Here is a 26,450-nt window from a genome sequence, read left to right as displayed (position 1 = left end):
TGCATTAAAAATATATTTGTCGATTCTTGGATCAAATGCAGAAGGAGAAAGATCTTTCTCCAGAATAAAATTGATAAAAAATTATTTGCGTTCAACAATGATCGTTTGGCATCGCTCGCTCTTATGTCTATTGAATATGACATTTTGCGTAGTTTTGGAATTCGACAGCATACAAGATTTCGTTGAATCCAAAAATCGCGAAAAAGTAATATATTAGATCATAAGATTCTGCAAAATAATTTATTACCGAAAAATATTATATTTTTAGTTGCAACTTCATAATTTTGTGCAAAATACACTTGTTGTTTTTAAAGCTAAATTATTTTTGTCAACAAATTTTTTTCTCCCAAGTTTTTCGTAGGCCCCTGAATTTCGTAGGCCCTAGGCACGTGCCTAGTGTGCCTAGAGGTTAATCTGGCCCTGACTATAGAATGAGGATTTGATCACTGATCCGAAGGACCACTAGTTTTTATTTTATGATGGTCTGAGTTGGATTTTAGCAGTTTCGGGCCAAAAGATCATCAATAATTTAAAGCCTTGTCTGATATTGTATGATAAAAAAACAACTAAAATACTGAATAATTAACTTGCATTGTTATTATTATTTTGTTATTACAAAATGGTAATTGAAGAAAAATAATCAGTTATTTTATTCAAAGTCAACAGCCTCCCTAATTTCTAAAGAAAAAGATCTCTTCATTTGATAAAGAATTTGTCAATTCAATATCAAATGAAGAATAAAACATTGTAGAAATAAAAAATTTTGAAAAGTATAACTTGCAGCCACCTCTGCACAAACCACTATTAATATTTAATTATTTTATTAATACATTTTAATTATTGAATAAGCGTCATCAATTGCTTTATACTCAACTCATGCATTTGTAAAGAAAAATACTTAATTTGTCAATTCCATAGCAAATAAAGAATAAAACATCACAGAAAGAAACCAACTTGAAAGGTGTAATTAAGTACCTGGCCGGGAAAACCACCGCATAATTTTTTCAAATATAAATTTTGGCATAAAATTCTTTGGGTGGTAATAGTGATAGAGCTACCTAACTTCCTAAAATAAATTACCACCAATTTCAAAAGGAAAAAAATTACATAATATGTATTTTTAAAAACCATTTTGTAATGTTCAGGATACATCATCAGTTTTAATAATAAAACAGACTGTAATTAATATTCCATATCTTGATCTGTGGCAGAATAGTAGCCAAGTCTTGAAAACTACAGTGCAGCAAAAAAAATAATAAATAAATAAAAATTCAAAGGATATAACTCATAACTGCTCCCAACAAACATCTGTATATTTATTTACTTTTTTAAAAAATTTACAAGCTCAAGATTTATTTGCACTCTACGGGTGTAGTTAGCCCGAAAGTTCACAATTCAAAAATACCCCTGAAATTTGTCCCTTGCAAAACCTGAGTCTTCTGCACACTAAATGTAAACATAACATTTTAAATGAAAAGGTTTTTAGAATTGAAAAATAACATTTAAATTTACAATTGTTTACTGTTCCTTTTACTGGTGCATTTTTCTATATCTGTTCTCTGTTTACATACTCAACTCTAACATAATACAGTTATATCTTTTTATCCTAAAATTGGCAGGAGTATCATAATTATTTCATGTTAAATAGATTTCACCTTATCCGATACATCATGAAAATTATTACGTACTATTAATACATATTACGTACTACTTTTAATAAAGCAGGAACATATATATAGCATTCATTAAAATGAATAATTAGCACTAAATTCACATGTTTATTAGCTTTATTGTGTCTAGTTTCCTTTCATGTTAAGTGATTATTAGCTTGAAAATTTCATGATAAACATTTAAAACACAATAATAATAATTGATAGCTGACTCTCGGGAACAAACACGAGTTTCATGTAAAGCGATATTTTACATTAAGCGGTTTCGTGTTAATGAGGTACAACTGTAATTCAAATATAAAATCGAAAGTGGCATGAAACTAAACATACATATGTGGCTTGATATTGTATATATAAAAGATATGAGAGTATCATTAATAATATGGATATGAAAAACTGTAACCATCTTGTAGTATCAAAGTTATTTTAAACTGTACCTGTAGAAAGATGGGTTGAACTGCATTATTGTTAACAGATGTAGGAACAAACTTAGAACCATTCTGATTAATAATTATTGTGAGAGGAAGTGGCTGCTGTGAAGTGGTAGCAGGTGGATTGGCCTGGTTCAGAAAATATTTATATCGGAAGTGAAGACCACATACGCGCGTAGAATCGTTGTCACGTACACTGTCAGGTATATTCAGAACTTTACACCACAAACCTCTTTCATATAAATCTTTCGGTAAAGGATACAGATCGACTGCCGCAGTAGGATCTTTATAGTTTCTACAAACACTTATACAACAGTACAGACTATTATTACCTGGACCTGGTCGAATAGACTGCATAGTTTACCAGGTTATTTACCTCCGTCGAACAGTTCATACATCACATCGAACTGTCAATTTCATTTTTCTACTTATCTATGCTATAGTTATGCTTTTAGACGACAAAAAGAGATAAAAATAAGAAGTACTTATTGTCGTATTAAGTAAATTGTTTTCAGTGTTTTATATGAGCAAAAAAAAAACCTACATAATATCCGCAATCAAATAGAGAATTTACAACAAATAGAGGCAATGTTGAATATGAAAAACTACTTCACACTCAAAATTTATTAAAGATATCATCATAATGTTATGATGCTCGTAAATTTTAGCACATTTTAACACAAAAACACTGTGTACTCTCCGCCAAAAGCAAAGTTGATGTAGAAAAAGATGTCATGTTTTCATTTTTTTTATTATGGTTCTGCAAGCTACATTTTAGCCTTAAAATAATAATGCCATTTATATTTATTTATTTCACGAATGGCAACAAAAAATACACTGATATCGATGCTTAAATATCGATATAATTTTAATATTATAATTGAGCTATAAGCTAATCGTTCAAACTTAACATAAAATTTAAAAATTGTTTTTATTTTTAGTTTGCAAAAGCCAAGCGCAAACGACATAATTTTTCGAAAATAAACAATAACTTTTATATTTTTGTATTATGCATTTCACAAATACTTCTTAAAATCATGGCTTGCGCTGTTCGATCCTGTCGAAATGAAACTCATCGCCGTCCTGATTTGAGTTTCTTTAGTCTACCTACTCACCAAGATGTTAGGGAAGAATGGTTAGAAGTTCTAGGAGTCGAAAGGTTTGACCATATTAGAAGATTGAAAGTTTGTGAGTTGCATTTTAAACCAAAAGATTTTTGTGAAGGGAGGAAACAGTTAAAATCTCATGCTATACCTGTTTTGAAATTGGGTACCGGTAAATCGGAGCTACTGGACAGCGATGATGAATTTATGGAGTATAAATCAGATAGTGACCAAGAAATCGTTGAAATTTCCAACGCTAAGCCAACAAATGGAAAAATAAAGCAAGAAACACCAGCGAAAACAGAAACTGATGAAGTGATTATTTATTTCTTTTAAATACATTATTTTACATGAAAAGTATTGTATTGGGTATCAATTTAGATAATATTTTAGTGAAGGATAGCAAGCTTAAGATAAATTGGGATATTTCCTTATCTTGATCTGTCGCAGTAATAATATTCGCCAGATAATTTTTAAGCTTGCAAGTTATTTAAAAAAAACTCAAGTTTAGGGGTGGCTACGAGTTGGGCCTTCAGTGATTTTTCTTTTTTTTTTTAAAGTTTCTAGTGAGCTACAGCTGGAAGTTGCCATGGGGATATTTCTGAATTATGATAATGCTACACTAACTACAAATGGGATTTTAAACGGTAAAAATGAGAACGAAAAAAAAAGGTTTGCTTGGGGGTGGCCCTTTTCTATGATGTTTTTTAATGGTTTCTCATGGGTTGTTTCTCAGAAGTTGCCAAGACTTGGTGATTATTCTGCCACAGATCATGACACAAAATGCTTCTTAAGTAAATTTTGGGCATGATTTCCATATCAGTAATATTTGTGTCAAAATAATTACTAAGTTTCAGCAACAACTAGGCAAAGACAGTAAGTTAAAAAACTGTAAAAATTCATGATTCCATCTCAAATTTCATTATAATTATCATTACAAATATTAATTTTAAATAAAAATAATTTGGCTTATTTTCTTTGATGTCAATTATTTTTTCTTCAATATCATAATTTTAAATCCCCTCTTACCTATTTTGTTAATAAGAATGACAACTGATTTTCCTGGTAAACTCCTTAGACTTCTATTTCTACTTATGAACATATTCAAACTTACATAGTGTGTCAGTCATGTAATTTACGATTTTAATAATGTGTAGTGGAGTGGACATTCTTGGAATCAAAAAAATTGTCCATTAAGGACGAATTTACACTAATAATGAAAGCTAACACTATAAATTGCTTATAAAATAATTCTTACGTTACAGAAACAAATAATCTGTAGCTATTTAGGGAGATTTCTATACCATGATCTGTGGCAGAAGGAGAATGCATGTAAAGACTTTACTTTTATTAAGAAACTCTACTTATTAAAAATTGGTGTTAATTTCACTTTTATGTTCAAATAAGTCTGTTCTTTTTTATTTATTTTAATGAAATAGTACTCCTAAAACTTTTCAATCTAATTTCATAGGTTGTGTATGTCAAACTAGGTTGAGGAATCAAGTTAGTCAAACTCTGTAGCTGTATTATAGCTAAACTTTTTTTCCTACCTGCAGCTTTATACGTTGGTACATGGTCCAACCAGAGCCGGATTATACCTTTCGTAGGCCCTAGGCATTGCTGTTTTTGGGCCCTCCCCTCCTTCCCCCACTCCTCCCTTCTTTTCAAAATATATGCTAAAATTTTCTTGCATATTTTTTTTTTACATTTTTATTAATATGGATTTTAATTTACAAATTTGTTTATCGAACTTTATCTGCAATACCGACATACTGCCGATATTGCAGTTGATATCGATAATACCATTATGATTAGTTCGATCGATAACTATGTAAACACTTCACGTCAACAATACAACAACAAACCAGCAAAGAAAACAGTGAAATTGATAGTGAGATTAATTACAAGAAATATTTATACAGTAGAGAACCAATTATCTGGGATGCTCGGGACCATCGCTATCCCGGATGTCTGAATTTCCCAGTTTTCTGGATCGACCAAAAAGTGTCATTAATCGATGTTTTATCGAACCCGAATTACAAGGAAATTACACAAAAATTTGTCAGAATCTGAGATTAAACTAAAAGCGCAAAATTTGGTGAAAATTTACTCATCCGATTTAGAGAAAAACTTTGTAGATGAATTTTTACTATTTTCAAATTTATATGAACATAAATCTGCACAAGAAATGTTGAAGGCTCAAATTAAAGATAAACTTGTGAATACTTTTCCTAACGTTCACATTGCATTAAGAATATATTTGTCGATTCTTGGATCAAATGCAGAAGGAGAAAGATCTTTCTCCAGATTAAAATTGATAAAAAATTATTTGCGTTCAACAATGAATCAAGATCGTTTGGCATCGCTCGCACTTATGTCTATTGAATACGACATTTTGCGTAGTTTGGAATTCGACAGCATAATACAAGATTTCGTTGAATCCAAAAATCGCAAAAAAGTAATATATTAGATCATAAGATTCTGCAAAATAATTTATTACCGAAAAATATTATATTTTTATTTGTATCTTCATAATTTTGTGCAAAATACACTTGTTGTTTTTAAAGCTAAATTATTTTTGTCAAAAAAATTTTTTCTCCCAAGTTTTTCGTAGGCGCTAGGCACGTGCCTATAGGTTAATCCGGCCCTGGGTCCAACCTATGTTAAAAAATTTATACAAGTTCACACTTAGGTTCCTCTTTTATTTTGATGAATTTCTATGTTCCTATAGAAAACAGTGAAAATTACCTTGAGATTTTCAATTTATTAGAAATCAAGATAGAAAAGTATGAGCTCTAAGGTACATAGCCCAATCCCAAATTCATCCTAGTCTACACTTGACTGAAAAATTATTCGTGAAATATTTTTTGGAAGAATTTAAAGCAACCCAATGATTTGGAAATAGAAAATTTAAAACTATGTATTTATAAACTCGGGGACTTATTAAAAATCTTATTAGTTAAATAACTATCACATTATTAGTATAGCAATAAAATCAATTGTATTATAGTAATTTTAAAAGAGAGACTACTGTGACTGTCAATTAAGTATGCAAAAATAAACCATTGGTTTAACTTTATTTGGCATAAAATGAAATCAATTGTTTGTTTACTACCGGAAAAATTGTTCTTAAAGTAAAGAGAAAAATACATGAAAATAAGAAAGATTCTGTGCATTATAATATTAGATTGTAAGATACACTAAAAATTGTGAATTTTTATGTATTAAAAAAAAATGTTTTTCAAAGTGGATATAAATGTTTACTCAATTTAGATAATCAAACACTATGTATCTTATTAATTTAGTTTGCATTACATTGTTTAATCAAGTTTATAATTTTTGACTAAAAGAACATTTAATTTAAATAGTTTTAAATTAGTAGTCAATTTTTATTTGATTTATAGCAATGTTGAAATTTTTTTTTTTTAAAAAAAATACTACTGTGTGTTAAAAACTACAATAATAAAAGGATTCTGAAATTTTTTATTAGTGAATTGTATAAAAATTGAAGGAGAACTGAAAGATACACAAATATTTTTTACTGACTTTCAACACAAATTTCTTTTACTGTTAAAGTACAAAAAGATTCAAATAAAACTAAAAAATTAAAAAAAAATTTTAAATAGTATTTGAATTACTGAAGATGTCCATCAGATTTAAATACATCCATACTAAAATCTCTTTCATTAAACTGGCTTTCATGATGTCTAGCAAATCAGTTGATCAACTAATATGCCATTTTTATGAGAACTAATATGGTTGGTCAATAATTTATTTACAAATTTATTTTTCAATAAAATCATGAACATAATTACAAGGGAAGCAAAGTTCAAAATTTTCAATGAACTCTCCAAAGGCTGGAAAGATCCCAAAAGGTGAAATAACTTTATTTGGCACTAATTAATGAGAGATATGAACAAAAAATGCAAATATATATTATATTTATATATCTGTTAGAATAAGAAGAGTCTCAGAATAATGTTATTTATTGGATGAAAGATGACATTAAAGGTGTATTTAAAATGAAGAGAGGTTTTTTTTTTAATTTAGTTATAGGTAGTTAACATTAATTTGACCCCTCTATATCTAACTAACCAAACCCTAATCATACTTTATTTAAAAATAAAAATAATAAAAGCATAAATTTTTTGAGAAGCTTATTTAATAAGTAGATTTTTGTAAACATATTTTCAAATATTGTTACCTTATCAGTTCTTTATGGAGGAAGTTTGCTTTAAAATTTACATTTTGGAAACAAATGATTATTTTATTTGCATATAAATTAAATGCTTTATCATTTATTCTTTGGAAAATCTTCTACAATTAAAATAAGTTTTTTTTTTTTCTTTCTTTCTTCCATCTAAAATCCCTTGTTTTTAGGAAGGGACAAAGGATGATTTCTTGAAAAATGTTATGTGTAAAAGGGGGAAAAAGTTTTTGTATCATTTGAAATAGCTAAATATTTATGCTGTTTTAACGCAACATTTAAAAAGTCATTAATGTAACAAAAGAAGAGAATTAAGATAAACTTTAGTTAGAGGAATAAACAATGAATAGTGTTTGAAATAAACACTTATAGATAGTTTTAATTTAAATAGTTAATATTTTTATTAAAAAATATTCTCAATTTTATCCTTTAGTTTATGTATATTTATTTATTTAATATTATTAAATCGGCTTATTTGAGTTTGTTTTTTAATGTTATTTTTATCTGAATATCTTCACTGCAAATTCTTCAGATCAAACTTAATTGAATAACTTTGATTCCTGAGTTTTCAGATGCAGGAATTTCTTCTGTACATTAACTTTCATGGAGATTCAAAACTTACTATCCCAACCTTTGTTAAAATGACCAACATTAATGTTTGATGCTTCACTTCAAAAAATATTGAATTACTTTACAAAAGCTTTTTTCGTATGTGTGTTTGTCTTTCTTGTTGTATCCTATGCCATAACAGGAAAGGATTCTGCAAAACTCCCAGCAATGGTATGCAAGAAACTAATAAAAAACAGAAAATGGAGGAAACTGAAAGGATAAATTTTGTAGCCATTTTTAGGCAAGTCATTATATCTTTATATTACTGGTGCAGTGGCATTTTAGTGTTTCGACATGACAATTGATGTAAGCAGGATCGAATACAACCTGCTATGGCTGAACTTTCAGCACTTTGATTTGTTTCACTTTTGAAAACTTGTCCTGGCTCGGGTTTTATCTACATTTTGAGCTAATAATTTTCATACATAAAAAAAAATGGAATCCCTTTGAATGTATTTGTAGGTAGTACACAGCAAAGAAAATTCTATGCAATTTTACTAAAGAGTATTAGAAATTAAATATCTTTTGAGTGTTGAGAAATGTTTTATAAAAAGATTCATTTTTAAAAATTAGTAAAATTAAACAGCTAAAGAAATTAAAACAGAAAAAAAAAACTATTTTAACGTAGCCTAAAATAGAGCATCCAATTCCCTTAAGAGCAAAAGGCATTCATAGTAGTCTAAAAAATATTACATACGTAAAAAAAAATTCTCAATTCTATTTATGTTTATTTCCTTACTCTAAATTTATTGTGTGGTTTTATTAATTATCCTAATAAATTTTGTGGATATTAAACCACACATAATTTGATAATTTTTCAATAATTGATTCGAATTGTCTCACATAATATAGGAACCAACTGAAGGTCGGAGACCATCCAGGAGAGCTGCCCGTGAAGCCGCAAAGAAGATTTATAATACCGTACGTAGTTTCATGCCTAAAGCTGAAGATGCAGTATATACACCACCATCCAGTTCACCAATCACTTTTTCCAAATATAATTCAATAAGCCGTACAAAAAGACGCCCTAGTTTAAAAGCAGCCCAAATAGAAATAGATTTGGTAATGGAGTGTCATGAGGAAATATTGAGTCCTGTGCAAGCTGAAGCGCTTCTAAAATCTCAACTGGAGTACAATATGGTAATGAAAACTCTGAGATCTCTAAAAGCAAGCAATGCTAAAATTATATTTGCTAAAGAACCATACTCTGCTGGTGTACCTACTACAACGGCAGCACCTACAGTACCTAGTGCAAGTGTAGTACCACTGAAACTGGCCAATAATCCTGCAATACAAATTACAAAAACTACTTTACCTGCTTGATTCTGCAAAATATTGTTTGGTTTGTTTCTTTCATTACATCTTTTTTCTGCATTTTTCAAAATATTTTTAAGTTAAAACTTCGTTTTGTATAGATATGTTAAAGTTGTTATGGAGACCAGGACTTCTAAAACCGTGGTCAAATAATACAATGACTAAATAAAATTCTCAAAATAATAAGGATACAGAGTGAAATCTAAAGAGAATGGTACAAATTAGGTAATGTAAGTGGGACAAGTTGATATATTATAGCCCATGCAATGAAAACCAGTCCATCTACAAGTGAATATGAATATAATAGTCATAATGTTAGATTCCACTCAAAACTTTATTTTCTAGAGTGATATTTACTCACATTTTTCGTTTTAGATTTACAGTTCCTATTTCTTTTTTATATATGATAGATGCCTGTTTCTCTAAATTATTTACTTTCCTTCTTTTGACGGAACATGTATACTTAATGAATAAAGTTCGTTAGCAATTGCAGAAACATAAACCAATAGTCTTCTATTTAATTTGAAAATTTTTAATGTGAATAATGAATTTTTTCATCGTAAATTTTTTTAATACCAGTCTTAGGTTTTAATTCAGACAGTTGAATTCACAAGTGAGGAGGGGCGTCTAGTCTAGTACTGAATATGGTATTTGTATATGCATAAGCTAAAAATAAACTTATTAAATTATGGTTCTATTTGAAATAAAATAGGAAAAAGATTAAAATAAGCATTGAGAATGGTTATAAGAAAAACATATTTCTTTAAAATTGAATCTGTTAGTTCTATTTTAAATGAAAAGGTTTAAAATACTTTTGCAAATTTTTATAATTGCCTTTTTCTTTTTATTATTCATTCAATATATTGTTATTAGAAAATATTTATTTTTAAATGTTAATTTTTCTTCAATCTTCACTAGCATATTACTTAAAAAAATATAATGTCAATAACAGAAATATTAAATAAATAACGTATAATTTGTTTGATGTGAAATTAAAGGCTTCGAATATCATAAAAAATAGTCCACCGTAGAAACCCCTGTAACTCTTTTATTGAATCCTAAGGTTCTGCAGAACATATTTTTAGAATATGACTGGAAAGCAAAATATTAAACTGCTCATTGAAAAAGCAAAACATATTCTATTTGCAGCAATTCTGGATTTCTGATCAATGCTGCTACTAAAACTTAATACAGAAGCTGCCTTAATACTTGATCTGATCAAATATAAAATATTATGTTAACCAAATATTGCAGGAAACAATCCCACTCTTCTCATTAATGCAACTGATGTGATGTCCCAAGTATTATTTTATAATTTTGTTTGTTTTGTCATCTACTCATTTCAGTGTCTTAAATTTAATTTTGTTTCCTGAATATTGAAAATAAAGTTAAATTTGTCAATTATCTACTTAGCAGATCTGACTGAATGCCTTAGAAGGGTGATGAGGGCAATTTCATATGAAATAATTTTATGGCGTAACTCACTTTTATCTTTTATTGGCAAAATAATGGCATATTATTTAATGACCTATAACTTAATTTTGATCAATAATTACAAAAAACACCGTTTTTTGTTTGGTAATAAACTTTTTCCAAAATGGTGAAATTAAAAATATCCGTGAAACATTTTAAGTGTTTATTTTTATCTTAGTCAGAAAAACTACTATATATATAAATTAAGTAAAAAAAAACTCAATCACTATGTGTGTCAAGTTTATGATAATAAGGAAATTACAATAAAAAAAGTTTTTTTTTCTGATTTGTTATTTTTTTTTAAGTAAGCCTAAAGTCAAGATATTTGATAACAGTTAAGAAATATAATGTATAATTTTAATAGTTATGTTTAATGGCATTGATAAATTCATCATTCTGAAATAGAAGGTTTTTAATTTACCATTGTGAAGATACACTAATGAAAAACAGAAAGAAAGAAAAGAAAAGAGCTAAATAGTGGTGTAAGACAAATGGTTTGTGTAGTTAAATCTTGATTCCTGTGGAAAACTGTCTTAATTATGTCGTTTGTGTTAAAATTTAAAATTGAAAGCTGTTACTTAAAATTCCAAAGGATGAGCATTTTAAAAATGAACTTGATCATATTAATTTTACTGTTTTATTCAGAAAGAAAATATTATTTGTATTAATTTTTAAAAAAATCTTTTCTATGTCATATTTTGATTTATACAAATTTTACTTGATTTACACAAATTTTTCATAACAAAGTTTATTTACAAGAAACAATACCAAGTTTTTATAGAGCTAAAGTTTAAGAAATTCTCTGAATTTTGCACACAGTGAATTTACACTGATTAGTAACAATTTATATTAAACTATTATTCGCAATCTAAATGCTTGAATACGCCACCTGGGGAGAAGACAGGTACCATGTCTTGACCTCCTCCCTTCCTTCCCTCTCTTCTTCAATCTATTTGAAAATCAAGACAAAAACTAATGTACTTCCTTCCTCTATAACTCTCCATACGCTGCTAGTGATGAAAGCATGCAAAGTGTTAACATAGGTAGAGAAATCTGCTCTACGCCACTTGTAGCCCATTTCAATCGCTAATAATCATTTTTTAGAACAGTACAAAAAAAAGGGGAAAATCTATCTTCAGTATGCACCAATTTTTAATTTTATATTATAAAAAGTCTGGGAAGCTGAAATTTATATTAAAGTTTTATTATTACATTAGGAAGGAAAAAATTAAAAGTTCTTGCAAAATTGAAAAAATTAAAAAATGTAAATTATTTTTAACACTATTTTTTTCATATTTAAATATGTTTTGTTCAATAATTCATGTTTTGTTTTCTAATAATGCTATTCTTATATATAATCTTTCACTATTATTTCAGGTTCATGAAGAAAGATTGGAGAATTTTTGTAAATTTTCATCTTTAAGCCATCATCATATCAGATCTTATGAAATATTTAAAAGTAATTTTGACTGTAATTCCTATCATAAACTGCAATTCAAAATGAGATACTGTATATTTCTATTCAAATCTATTTATCATTGTAATTATGAATAAAAAGTGTTTCCATCTCCTGAACAAGCTATAAATCTATGTATAGTTGAATATGCATTATTTTTTTTTTTCAGTATTTGTCCATAAACAAGTAATTTTTTAGTTTACAAATAAAAGTTAGTGTATTAAAAAAATTTAAATTTAAGTATTTATTTTGTAATGCAAAAATATTTTAATTACGATATTTACACTTCACATGTAGTTTAAATCAATAAAGACTTATTACACCATGTGATGGTTTAACTGAATTTTTACTGTAAAGTTATAATGGATTAGCAGTTTGAAGAAAATTTCAAATGCCAAAAAATCAAAACTTTTGTATTACGTATGGTTTCTCCGTGTCAGCTATGGATTATTAATAATATTTTTCAAGGATTATATTTTAACAAAAATGAATGACTTACAATTAAAAAACAAAGAAAAAAGAAGTTTAATTTGGTGCACAAAAAACAACAATGCCGTACAAATGTAAACAATAAATTACATAACTTCTTTTGCCCTCATATTTTTTCTGCCATGAATTCAATTTTGGCACAAAAATATTAACTTTATTACTGATTTAAAAACTAGTCATAAAAATCTGAATTGTATGAATAATTCTTTACTTTCCTCTTTTAAATTGAAGTGTTAAGTGAATTAACGTATCTCTGTATTTGTTGATATAAACTGTTTTCCTGTGTTTTTTCCATTCAATATTTTATTTTATTAACTTGTATAATTGTTTAATTGATGTTATTATGCTTTTTTCCATTTCGTTTTTAATGCAATAAATTGTTATAATAATTTTGATTGTCTTTACTGAGTTTATCTTTGGTATGTTGTATGTTTGGTTTGGTAATATGTTTAAAGATTATGATTTAATTTATTGATTAAATTATAGATAAAATTATATGACACTTCCTTTTCTGGGAAAACTAACGCAAATTTTTATCACAGAAAACAATTTCATAAAGAACTAACAAAATTATTTTGTAAAGCTCAACTATCTATAGCTTTAAAAAAATTCACAAGATATATTAAAATTAAAACAATTATAATTTATAAATAATAATTAATGCCCTTGTTTAAGGTAACAAGGGACTTTCAAATTATTTTTTTTTTTTTTGAAATTATCAGAATACATTTATATTGTTAAAAACAATTTTTATTCAAAATTTAAGAAATTTAAATTTTTGAATTTTTTATGTTTTTTTATATTACTCCTCACGTTTGAAATTCTGTCAAAATGACAAAGTTCTTTTAAAATATTGCATATTAGGTAATATTGAAAAAATTGTTGGGAGTACTTTTTTCATTATGGAAACAAATAACATTAAAAAAACATTGAAAAACCTACATTTTTAGGAAAAAATCGTCATACCACTATAAAATATCATGCTTAAAAAAATTACTATTCACTTAATTCAAAAAACTTTTCCAACAAAATGTTAATGATATTCAGAAATATATAGCATTAAATTCTCAGGTCAATAGAATGAAAATTCATTACGCTGGAACAGTTTGAAAATTGTAAATTTGTCAAAAACGACATTTTGAAAAAAATGACTTTTACTACTTTTTCATTGCAAATTTTACTTCTGAACAAATATTTCTTGTTTTTAATATAAATACCTATAAATATTTTCTAATGAACTAGTTTAATAATTATATACTTTAATTTATTTTAAAAATAATAACAAAATATTCAACTAATTTTAACAGTTATCTGCAGACAAAAAAAGGTAAACAAAGGGGCGTGGTCAAAACTGAAATGGCCATAACTTCATCAATTTTGCTCTTATTCCAGAATTTTCTTTTTTTAAATTTTCAGTTAAATGCCTAGATTTCAAAGATGTAAAATATCGATTTTTTGACAAATTTTTGCTTTTTTGAAAGTTTCTTGTCACCTTAAAAATCAGATAACTTTTTTATTGACAAACCATATTCATTGTTGTGATTGTCATTTTAACATAATTTTTAACCCTTCACTGCTATTTTACACATGCATTAGAACTTCTGAACTAATACACCAATTTGTTCTTAAATGAAATTTTTTTAAAAATATATGGCTTGATATACAGTCGGACCTTTATTTTACGAAGTCGCTAAATCCCGATAATGAGTTCGTTATAGGGAAAATTCGTTAAACAGAAAATCACCTTTTAAATTACTTAAGCAACACAAAACAGGTTTTAAATTCATAAACGCTAGGCATAATTAAAATAGCAATTGATGCACCTTTATCTTGTAAACTAGTATCTACTATTTATTTTATAAATCTTAATCATAAAAGAAATTTGCAAGCAAGAATAGAGAAAAACCTTATCCAGGGTTACACAATCATGCTACATTCATTTTCAACCAAAAAAAAAGCTGAATTTATGTATAAAATTATAGTTGCATTTATTATAACAATAATTTTAAACTGCATGTGCGTTCTTAAGTTTAATTGTTACTGATAAAATCCGTTCATTTGGACTGAGTTTTTCCTTTGCAATGCAAGCAAAAAGGGATATTTTACTGCTTTCTCTAAAATAACTTTTAGAGAAAGCAGTAAAACATTACATAAAAGCAGTGACTTCGAAAATTAATTCAAGTTCATTTCCCCCATAAAATGCGTTAACAAGTTTGAAATATTTTGGAAAATAGGGAAAGAGAATCTTGTAGAAAAGTTCGTTAAATAGAAAATTCACTTCGCGTTTTGGAACTATTTTTAATAACTTGGTTCAGGTTCAAAACCAAATCATATAGGTTGCATTAAAATTGCTATTTATAAAACTATGTTTTTAAACAAGAGAGTGTTCTCTCTAATTCAAAAGAAGTGCTTGAAATGGAAGGAGGATATGTCATATTAGTGGGAAGGTTTCTAAATTTGTGTCACAAGTCGGTCGTTGCATTTTTAAAAATTTTTATTGTGATGGAGAAGTTGTTTTGAATAAAATTTAATTACCCAATAATGAATTTTTCTATGTCATATATTTGTTTTTTAAAAGACAATAACACACTCTTAACAGACTGCATTTTCCATAAATTAAAAATATGTAGTTATAACAAAGCCCAGACTCTAACCTGGGACTATTTCAACCACAAACACACTTTCATCTTATACCAAAAATAAGCTAATTCTAATGTTGATTTTGTAAGAAGGAATTGGTGTTATGTTTTCTGAAAGTACCCATACTTGTCTCAAAATTTTTATCCAGCATTTTAGAAAAAATTAATTTTGCCCAACAAAATGATCTGATTAGTGGAAAATGTCTCATGCAAGCGATTTATGATTTTCTAGTAATTTTTTGCTCCGTTATATTCGTTTGAAAATAATTTTATATCAATAAATAGTTTAATAATTTCCCAATAAATCCATTACACGTTTAGAAATATTTTATTGATTCCCCCCCATCAATCCGTAAAAACAGGCAATATAATACTTGACCTTTAATTACTCTCTTAATTTTGCTTCCTGGGTTGTCAGGTTAGTGAAAAAAGCGAGAAGAGTTAATGTCATAAAAACAATAAATCAATCGTAAAGATGTTTTTAAAAAATGCGAAAAGCAGCAAATAATAAGGAATAACAGGATAAAAAGAAGTACCGAAATAATAGGAAAAAGCTTTATTTTTTTTATAAAAATGTTCCCATTTTTATGAACAAGAATAATTTAGCAATTAAAAATAAATTATTTTCAATTTTATTTACTGTGTGGAAAAATTGTTTAAGTTATTTTATTTTTCTTTCTTTCTCTCTTCATTTTTTAATTTTTTTATATTTGATCTTTGTGTTTTTTCTTTTCCTTGTTTAATTGAATTTTCACTTTCCTACTGTGCATTTTCCTCTCATTACATTTTTAGTCTTTCTTTGAGAAAAGAGGCTTAGTCTAAATGAAACAGTTTTTGTTCTTCCTCCAGAGCCTTTAGAAATCTTAATAAATATTCACCAGTTTTGATTCTTCAATAGATAAAATTTGTTATACAAGTGCAAACTGGAAAATGTGAGGAAGCTAACCAAATTGGTCCTTTATGAACAGCGCAGAAGAGAAAATGCTCCACAAAATAAAATGATTGCAATTCAGGCTTATAAAAACTAATGACAAACTGAAATGAAAGGTGAAGGGGCATTTATCGAAAATTGATTCGTATTTTACTGAGCATTTTCGAAAATTCCAATCCATGCTATGGAGAAGAAGAAAAAAATCAGAAATTTAAAATATACCAATTAATTCAGTTTCCTAGATAGCTGGACTTTTGCAGATTCAAACAAAGAGATGCAAACAAAGATTGTTTTTTTTTGTAGTTTGAAATTTATTTTTTCAGTGAAGCAAATTTTTTTTTCTGCCATTTTAAAAAAAGTTAACAATTTTAAACTAAATAAGTTATTCCTAAGATTGGAATTGTGGGATAAATTGTCATAGATTTATGAGAGAGAAAAAATAACACTAACCTGAAAACGCAATAAATTTGATAATAGAAGTGGAGTTGAACAACTTTTCTCATCAAAAATATTCAGATTTGCCTTAGCTTGAATAAGAAGTTTAACACATATTTGAGACTCCTTTTTGACTGCTAGCTGCAACGGTGAGAAACCTAAATAAAATAAATTAAAAAAAAATAAATAAATTTAAATAAAACTAAGAAAAATATAAAAAACTGAAACAAGGCAGCCTAATGTGTTCATTGTGAATTTCAATTTAAAGGGTTAGGAAGTTTTACAAAACGGTTGGTTTTGGTATGATGTTAAAAAGCCTAGATAAAACTATTGTCACAGGCATAATTTGAATTTATTAAGGAATTTTTCATAAACTTCTTGAAAATTAATTTATTGAAGCTGGGAGAAAAAGTACAACTGTTTGTGGATATTTCATTTGTCAATCGATAAAAAGTATGTGAGATTTCTCATCTGCCTTATATGAATCAGAAAACCAGCTATAGCTATAGTTATGCATAGCTATAGCTAGAAATACACGGCTTTCTTCCCTGTCTCATCTCTTACTTGTCTTCAGTATATCTTTTTCTATCCTCCTTCTCTCTCAAATATAGTACCTATCTTAATCATTACAGTACTGATATATTTATCTCCGAAGAACCAATTAGTGATGCGAATCATAGCAGATGCTGAAATCGTGAACATATCATAAACTCAAAGGTCATCTGACTCGGGGCTTAACGAGCTTTGTTCCCTATGTTTTCGTTACAGACCGGTTAAACTATACTTAAAAAAAATGAAATTTAACAAAATTATGATACTAAAATCAACATAAAACAACTACTAATACCGTGCAACCAATTTTCAAAAAGTTCCTACAACTGAGATAAATCTATGATAGATACCAGTGTACAAGTCAATACATTGTTTAAGTCGAACTCTCCTATTTTTGATTACACATTTGCGAATTTTCGGTATGTCTGGTGTTTAAATCGACTACTGAAAAAAAATAAGAAATAAGAAAATTTTAAAACTAAAAACAAACAAAAAATTATTAAGTCTACAGAATTTTTCAAGTTAAATATATTTTACATTGTTCTCTCTGATACATTTCAACTCAAATAACTTTATTGAAAAATCTTTCAAAAAGTACGAATTTTTTGAATGGAGATGAAGATTATTTTTTGTGAAACTCGGCAGTTTGTAGTGTAGCTTTATGTATGTTTTGAAAGTTTTCAATGTGTTATATTTTTTGAAATACTCTTGAATATCTCAACAGTTCATATTCTTTTTTTTTCTGAACGCAATTTAAAATATGATTTCTAAAAAAACCTTTATATGTAAAAAAAAAAAACACATAATTAAAGAAAATGCAAAGTTAATTTTTAATAACTTATTAAAAATAGTTTTTGAAAGGGACAAATTTATATGAATTCATCGGGACCGGAAATTTTATTCGTTAAATCGGGGTCATTCGTAACATCGGGGGTTCAAAAAAAAAAATTTTTTTTGTACATATGTATTATTAAAAATTACTAGTTATAAACGACTATCTAAGATAAGAAAGGAATTTCCTGTTTGACTCATAGTCCACGTGACAAACCCCCAGAAAATGACCTTGCAAGTGTAACGTCTTATTGACTCTGCCCACCTACCCACGACGAATTTTGTTTTTCCCTGTTGCGGGCTTTTCTTTTGTTTGAGACGAATATGCACTTTTTCTATTTTATTCCTCCCAGGAAAGATTTTTTTCCCTTTAGAATCTGCCAATTACAAAAAAATGCAATATTTTTCTGATCAAAATTACTGAAAAATATTTTTTCCGGATGCTGAAATAATTCGTTAATTCGGGGTTAATTATTCGTTAATTAGGGGTTTTTGACTCTGTTTCTGCTGGGGTTGAAAAAAAATTCTTTAAATCACGAAATTCGTTAAATCGGGGTCCGACTGTATATCTATTTCATTGTTTATAATGCATGGATATTTGTATATATATATATTTAAGAAAAAATCTGCTGCAATATTAATCAGCTTCCAGTTATCACTAATCAAGGAAAAAATTCAAGTGGAGAGGATTTATTATGTATCAAAAAAATAATAATAATGTTAAGTGATAAAACAAATATAACATGATAGATATAATGTATTACATTAGATAAAATTTAAAAAATTATAAAATAAACAATACAAAAATAGCATTGTATCAAGAATCTAATTAGGGTAGAAACACCTAATTAACATAGTAATTAATTGCTATGTTATATAAGGCCCTAAAAATGTACAAGGAATTTCTTAAATATTTTGTGATAAATTTTTTAAATTATGTGTCGTTCACCTAGAAAATAACTAAAAAGAAGATTTTAACTCGGTGAAATCCATAAAGTTAAAACTAAGTTGAATCCTATCTTAAATCCATAAGCATGACAGCAATTTTAAAAATTATTCAAATGAAGTGAAATTAAACCAGAAGGCGAATAGTCTTTAAAACTTTGCCAATGTTATGTAAAAAAATTGGCCGTAACAGAATACAGCTCTATTAAACACTATTGAATTGTATAGCCAGGCATAAGTTTCTAAAAAGATTATTAGAATTGGGAGAGAAAAGTAAAGTTGCTGGGGGAAATAACTGTTAAGAAAAGTTGATTGATGTAATTTTGCTAAAAAAATAAATAAATTATTTACTTATTCAATGACTATGGACACAATAATAAATTATACGATTTTCAAATCGTTGCACAATTGATGTGCATCACATCGTTGCACAATTGTGATCGTTGCACTCCCAACAATGTGATATTTCCGTTCAGTTAATTCAATCAAAAGTGAGCACTAAGAAAGACATTGTTTTCCAGTGTCATTTAAAAAAAATAATAAGTTAAAGTATGTGTTCATAGTGAAAAGGAGCACCTAAGTTAATTTGCAGAACATAAATTTACTGAAAACAGTTTATAATAAATATAATAAAAAGCTTAATTATAAATTAATACTAAGTAGGATACAATACATCTATGTTTTAAGAAAATAAATATCAGTAAAACATTTACCCTCGTTATTCAAAAGATTTACATTTGGAAGATGTTTTCTTTTCTTATCTTTTACTAGTAAGGGAAGCAAAATTTCACTTAAACACCATGGAAAATTGTGCATTGCAGCTAAGTGTGTGCAAGTATTTCCATTTGTGTCTTTAATATCAGGATTAGCACCAGCCATCAGAAGAATTCTCACTACTTTCCAGAGTCCTTTACTGACAGCTACATGCAGTGGAGTCTGCATAAGAAAAATAAATGCTGCAGTTACTTCATTAAAATTATTCAATACAATTTTTACTTAACTCAGGCATTAGGCTGAGAACACTTTTGAGGTTGGTGTGGGTGACTAATTGAAATAGAAATGGTTTTTGTTGATTATAGCAGAAATCAAAATTAATGGAGTGGAGGATGATACTAAATTGCAGGTGACGAAAATGAGATGTTAATCAGAATAAAGCTTTTATTTCATTAAAGAATAATAATAATGCAGAGCTCATAATGCAAATAAAAAGATTATTTTTATACAAAAATACATTTTAATCGAAATAATAAATTTTGAATAATTTTAATCAGAACACGCCGTGGGAGATAAGTCCCCCTTGACCTGCCTAATCGTGAGCCAATTTAAAAGTTAAAGCGTTCAATTGACACTTTGTGATACAGGAGAAATCCATTATAGGTGCATTATTGGAAAAGAACACTGCCAAAAGTCAAGCCGATTCAGCCGACACCACGATATCTCATGATAATTATTAAATAATTTGGCTGAAGATTGAAAGCTGAAAAGTTCTTTAGAAATTCTCATGTTAATATTTGAATAATTTGGTGAAAGATTAAAGGTTGTGAAGTTTGTTAGAAATGAAAGTAAACCTAATAATGTATATGCTCATGTTTTATGTGGATGAAGAAAGAAAGATTAAAAATAGATTTTGTTACTTAATTGCTGAGACACTGAATAATAATTAGTTCTACACTTGCATTTAAATAAATAAAAGTTAGCCGTTATAATTATCAAGAAATAGAAAGATTTCCAATCGCTCTTTATAAAACTGAATAAAAATCAAATTATTTATCTAAAGAGACATTAAGTAAGATTAAATCTGCGTATAAATTTATGAAATAAAAAAAATTATATGGTCAGAAAATATATGAAGCCTATAATGGCGTGAGAGAGACTTCCAAAAAAGAAGAAGAAATACACATGAGATAAAACAAACAATAAAATAATATAATGCATTTGTAAAACAATATGTTTTTCAACAAACAATATTTCTGTTAATAGGATTTGAAGCAGGGCTCAGAATCAAGGTTGGTTAATTGCAGCAGGACTAAATTTGAATTGAACGATCATAAAATAATAAAAGGCAGTCCTCCAGACAGATAATTGATGTAAAGGCAATATCAAGTGTTTTTTGATGTAGCCTTTACATCCAGTAAAAGCTACATGACATGGAGTATACTCTTTTATCTTTTTTGATTTTCAGTTTCATATTTTGGTCTATGTGTTATTGTCACAAAATAGCATATTTCATCATAATTAATAATAAACAATTCACTTTCTTTGTATTGCAATGTTTCATTTAGATTCACTTTATTAAATTTTTTTTTTTTAAAAAAAGGGCAATAGATATGCGTAAATAGATAGATCAGTGAAAACGTGCTCTTAATTTCTACCTCTAGGTTTTAGTATAAAATACTGAGTTTTACAAAAATAAATCTGCGTACATTCTCTTAATAAGCTTCATTGCAAAAGTAATTTGGAAGTGCCTGATTTCGATCTTAATAAATCAATAGATTTAAAATTTTAAGTTTGAAGTGACTTTTTCACGTTTCACAATTCAGATTAATATTTTTAAATATTTTACAAATTAGTTTAATATTTTTTAAATTCATCATTGATTAGTAAGAATTTTCAATAAATTAACGATATGATAAAAAGTGCACCATATCAAAAATAAGGAAATCATTTACATTTGTAAATTTTAAAACGCATAAAGAAGGTAATGAATATCACATTTTATTTCAATTCTTTGAATTGAATCTGGCATGGGCAGAAAAGGAAAAAAATTAATTTCAGAAAAGAGTTTTTTTTTTAAATAAAATATTTAATAAGTGCTTGCAAAAAAATGTTTTTTTGAAGGGGAGAGAAGAAAAATATTTCACTTGAAAAAAGAATTGGGAATCTATGCCTTAGTGGATCGATACTTATTACAAGATTAAAGCGAAATATGTTTTTATACATGTCCGTTAAATGAATATAGATTATGTATGAAAATTTTGTTAAAGGTTTGGGAAAAGTAATAATTTTTATTTCATATGTAATTAAATATTTTAATGTGTTTTCATTTTTAGAAACTATGTTGTAATTACATCAAAGTAAGCAAAGTCTAAAGTAGAGATTAAAAGCACTCTTATGAAGTTAAATAATAATAGAAGTTAGAGTTACAATATTAATTCAGAAAAAATATTTTTCTTAAAGAAAATGATAAAGGATGATAAATGAATATATATGTAAGAGAGAAATAACATTAATGTAACAATAATAACTATAATATAAATTTATAGTAAAAATAGAATTTATTCTGCTAACTAGAAAAAAAAACTAGATTTATTTGCATGGTCATACCTTAAAAAAATAATACAAACTTTTTTTTCGCCTGTTAGTCACAGAAATTATATAATCCGTTCATAGATATACAAAAAGAATCCGAAAAATACCAAAAAGTCAACAAAACACAAAAATATTAATACTGAATATGTTTAAACTAAGAAACTGAAGTGGAAATATATGCTTGTCCATCAGTTGCTTCATAGTTCCACTTTAATTATAAGTAAGTAAATCCCTATCTATTTAAGAAAGCTTTCAAAATCATTTTGCCAATGAAAAATCCTCACTAACTTTAAAAGCAGGCTTCAATAAATAAAAAAAGTACAAAACAAACTTTTAAAAAACAAAAAAAATTTTAAATTATTTACCATTTTTGCATCATTAGTTTGATTTATGAGACCAATTGGAGCTGCTTTTATGATTTTTACAAGCAAATGTAAGTTTTCACTTTTTTCAGCTACCACCACATGAAGCAGCCTGCAATTGAAGAAATAAGGAATTTAAATGAAATAGAAATTTTAAAATTAGACTTGAGAGTAATTTTGTATGCCATGATATTCAGATGAACAAAAAAAATTTAAGGGATAGGACGATACAGCGATACTTATTCCAGAAGTGATATTTTAACATCAAACTACTCCTTAGTATTATTTCTAAACAGGTACTTTAGAAGCTTAGAAAATTTCCACAAGCACAATATACAGCTATTTCATAATTCCTACATGGAAATTGCGGTATTTTTATCTGGAAAAAGTTTCAAAAAATGCTTTCTTGAACAATTTTAAAATGTGGCTTATTATATTATATGAAGCCTTTCAGATTAAAAATTCAACATGATATTTTAAATTTTGTTAAAGATTTAAATTAAACTGACTTTTTTTATTGATCAACTATCGATATTTTACAATTTTTTTAAAACCAATTATAATTTTATGAATTCCAATTTGGTAAATAACACACTACATTTGGAAAAATTTTAACTCAAATAATTATGATCAGTGATAAAATTTCTTTATAGAGAACATTGAGTCAAACCAACACTTTATTTTGTGTGTGTGACAAGGCTATTTACAGGATCTTCATAATATTAATTATACGTAGAAAAGGGGAGAAACTTTGAGAATTCTAAAAGAACTAACTGTCAAGAACCAGAAATAATTTCAACTGGCATTGTGGCTCACATATCAGAAAAATTTGAATCACCAGTAATCTCGTAAATTTGGATCTTAAATCGGAATTAATGGGAACATGCATCTTAAACATATGAGAAAAGTTTCTTATAAGTGGCTCACATATAAGAAAAATTTGAATCACCAGAAATCTCGTAAATTTGGATCTTAAATCAGAATTAATGGGAACATGCATCTTAAACTACAATGGTATTTTGAAAATCCTGATAAGTAATTCATAGGTTATTTAAATGTGAATCCTAGTGGGTGATTCATAATTTACACTTATACAAATCATGCTGCGTGATTCATTATACATAGTGAATCATTATACAGTGAATGATCATTAAGGTTATTTCTTCAGATTAACATTGGAGTTAATCTGAAGAAATAACTTTTGCCCATAAGCAGTAAAACTTACAAATGAAAAATTAATTATAAATGATAAACTAATACCCCATATTAATTATAGTAGTAAGATAGTGAAATATTGAAGAGATTGCTAAACTTAATGAAGCATAATTTTTCATACAAGGTTGAATTAAGAATAAAATGTTTTCCGTGATTTTACTTTATCTTACATTATCTGTGATTTTACATTGTTTTCTCATCATCTTGAAGCTTTAATACATACATCTGTAAATATTTCTTTTTGTTATGCATCATTTATCACGCTTATATTTTCAATGCAAAAAATTGATTTCATTTTTATTACCTCCTGATGTAATTCATTAATCTGAAATAAATACTATTTTACATTGAGCTGATATAAAAGTTTTAAAGATAGTAAAATTAACATGCTGTGATAATAAAGTTAAAAAAATTAATTAAGCATTCAAATAAACACCAACATAATGATGAAATGAAACCCACGTACAAAAAAATTCTTTGCAGAAAATAAACACAAGAGTGTTATCAATTACAAAGATCAAACATCAGCTCAATGAATGAAAATCTGATACATTTTGGAGGCCTATCATATTTTGGTAATCCTAAGAAGAAAAGTTACTTCTGTCCTTCTCTCTTACACTTCATTTTTCTTTGCTCATCAGAGGCTTTAACAGGTTTTACTGAAGATTCAAATTTCTTTATAAATTAACCTTTGATAATATTAAAAATTATGTCTATTAGAAATTACCAGATTTTGGTAATGAAAAGGAATAGTTTTTTTTCATGTAATAGAAAAAATGGAGAAAAAAATAAATTCGTTTTAGGAGATTAGAAAAAGAAAATTTTATTTCTTCCTAAATATTTAAAAGCGTAAAAAAAACTCTATTAGAATGCTGGAACAAAAAGGAATTCAAAATATTTTGTTGCTTTATACCTGAAATCAGTATGAGGGAAGAGTTAACGTGACGATATCACTTAGGATAGTATACCCCTGAGATGCACAGGTGAAACGGATAAAAAGGAAGAGTGCAAAAAGTTACTTGACAGTTTTATGAAATTAAAAGTTTTTTTTAAATTATTGAAAGTACTTAGCAAGAATTGAAAATAAAAGTTACCCAAACTTTGCTTGTTTGCAATTAAAAGTTCAAGAAACGTAATACACATTTCAAAATGTTTAGTTGAATAGAATAACACTGCAATAATTTAGAAAATGTTCTAAAAGGTAAATCTTATATTGGAATCTATCATGAGATGGTTAAATGGAGGAAATAAAAATAAATTGAAAATATTATACTATTGAAAACAATGATTTAGCTAAACTTACGAGTTTCCATTTTCATCTTTCATGGATAATAGAGCAGGCAAATATTTTAAAAATGCTTTGCCTTCCCCGAGAAAATTGATTATATGGGATCTTAGTATTTGAACTGACTTAATTTCAGGACAGCTAGTATTTCTCCATTCCTGATTTGCATACTCTTTCTGAGCGGCAGGTTCTGCTTGGCGTAGGAAACTTTCTGGGGTTACAAGTGGCAATCTATATTCAGTTTCTTCAATTTCAGGTGCATCAAATTCTGAATTATTATAAGTTTTAAGGAACTTTATAAGACCTGAAAAAAAGAGAAAGAATAAGTTTATAAATAGTAAAAATAAACCCTAAATTTGCATTTCAGCAATTAGTTACGTTAGAGCAGCAGTCTAATACTTTAGGATTAATTGGAGAAATAATTTTCACCAAAATAAAATAGTAGTAATAAGAAATTAAACTGCCATGGATATATTATTCAGGATGCATTAAAAAAGCACTACAAATTATTGATCTATAATACAAACTTATCGAAAATGAAACTTTTAACTCCCCTTAAGGAAAAAACACTTTTTTCAAGAGTCATAGAACAAAAATAAATAAGTAAGGCACACTCAGCTTTAGAATTTATTGGTTTCGAAATTAAAAAGAACAAAAAATTTTAAGACTTAAAAAATTGGCACTATTGCACTCTCAATAATTGATATTGAGTGATAACTCAATACATATTACTGTTACTCAGTAGTACAGCTATTGAGTTAAGAGTTATCCTAACCCAAATAGGTATTCTTTTAAAAAATACAAATTTACTCACACTCTTCAAATATCTCTTGAAAACCCATTCTACATTTACATCCAGTTACGATAATAAAAGACAATTTTTCATTTAAAGGAAAGGGGTTAAAATAGATTTTAGCTTCCCAAAATTATTAATCTGTACTGGTATAAGTTCAAAATCTGTGCTGATTTTACAAATTTTAAGTTCAATAATCATACTTTTTTATGTAGAAAAAAAGAGATATTGCCTTTAACAGGAGTGATTGTGAGCCCAAGTCAAAAATCCTGAAAATTTATTGTGTCAAATCATTAATGACGCACTTCAAAAAATTTATGTCTTCACAACATGAAATTCTAAATAAATTATATGCAGCATTATTTAAATTAATAATTATGTAAGTTCACTTTTATCTCTAT

At 27.3% G+C, this 26,450-nt stretch overlaps 2 protein-coding genes across 4 annotated transcripts in view; one reads left to right on the top strand and one right to left on the bottom strand.

Moving 5' to 3' along the window:
• Window positions 1-26,450, bottom strand: part of LOC107454790 (uncharacterized) — a 125,914-nt gene that overhangs the window by 74,155 nt on the left and 25,309 nt on the right. Inside the window, exons 11-14 of one of the 3 annotated variants that reach the window (XM_016072086.4) lie at window positions 25,275-25,560; window positions 22,760-22,868; window positions 19,799-20,021; window positions 16,773-16,915 (exon numbers count right to left, since the gene is read on the bottom strand). In XM_016072086.4, the coding sequence (XP_015927572.2) occupies window positions 16,773-16,915; window positions 19,799-20,021; window positions 22,760-22,868; window positions 25,275-25,560 (761 nt within the window). Of the gene's footprint in view, window positions 1-2,107; window positions 2,917-16,772; window positions 16,916-19,798; window positions 20,022-22,759; window positions 22,869-25,274; window positions 25,561-26,450 lie in introns of those variants that run through there. The other 2 variants (XM_016072092.3, XM_071184334.1) reach the window with 2 other exon arrangements.
• Window positions 2,941-13,141, top strand: LOC107454793 (uncharacterized). The gene is made up of 3 exons (XM_016072096.3): window positions 2,941-3,519; window positions 8,873-9,362; window positions 12,185-13,141. Exons 1-2 carry the CDS (start codon window positions 3,139-3,141, stop codon window positions 9,341-9,343), a joined length of 852 nt encoding a protein of 283 aa, XP_015927582.1. The 5' UTR covers window positions 2,941-3,138; the 3' UTR covers window positions 9,344-9,362; window positions 12,185-13,141.

This window comes from Parasteatoda tepidariorum, chromosome 1, assembly GCF_043381705.1.
Source record: "Parasteatoda tepidariorum isolate YZ-2023 chromosome 1, CAS_Ptep_4.0, whole genome shotgun sequence".
Taxonomy (NCBI): domain Eukaryota; kingdom Metazoa; phylum Arthropoda; class Arachnida; order Araneae; family Theridiidae; genus Parasteatoda; species Parasteatoda tepidariorum.
This window is presented reverse-complemented; position numbering and strand designations above follow the sequence as displayed.

What these genes read in the sequence shown, in the direction of transcription:
- LOC107454793 (XM_016072096.3), top strand. Translation starts at nt 3,139, where the DNA reads ATGGCTTGCGCTGTTCGATCCTGTCGAAATGAAACTCATCGCCGTCCT. An exon ending in CGAAAACAGAAACTGATGAA is followed by an intron (nt 3,520 to 8,872) that starts GTGATTATTTAT and finishes CACATAATATAG; the next exon opens with GAACCAACTGAAGGTCGGAG.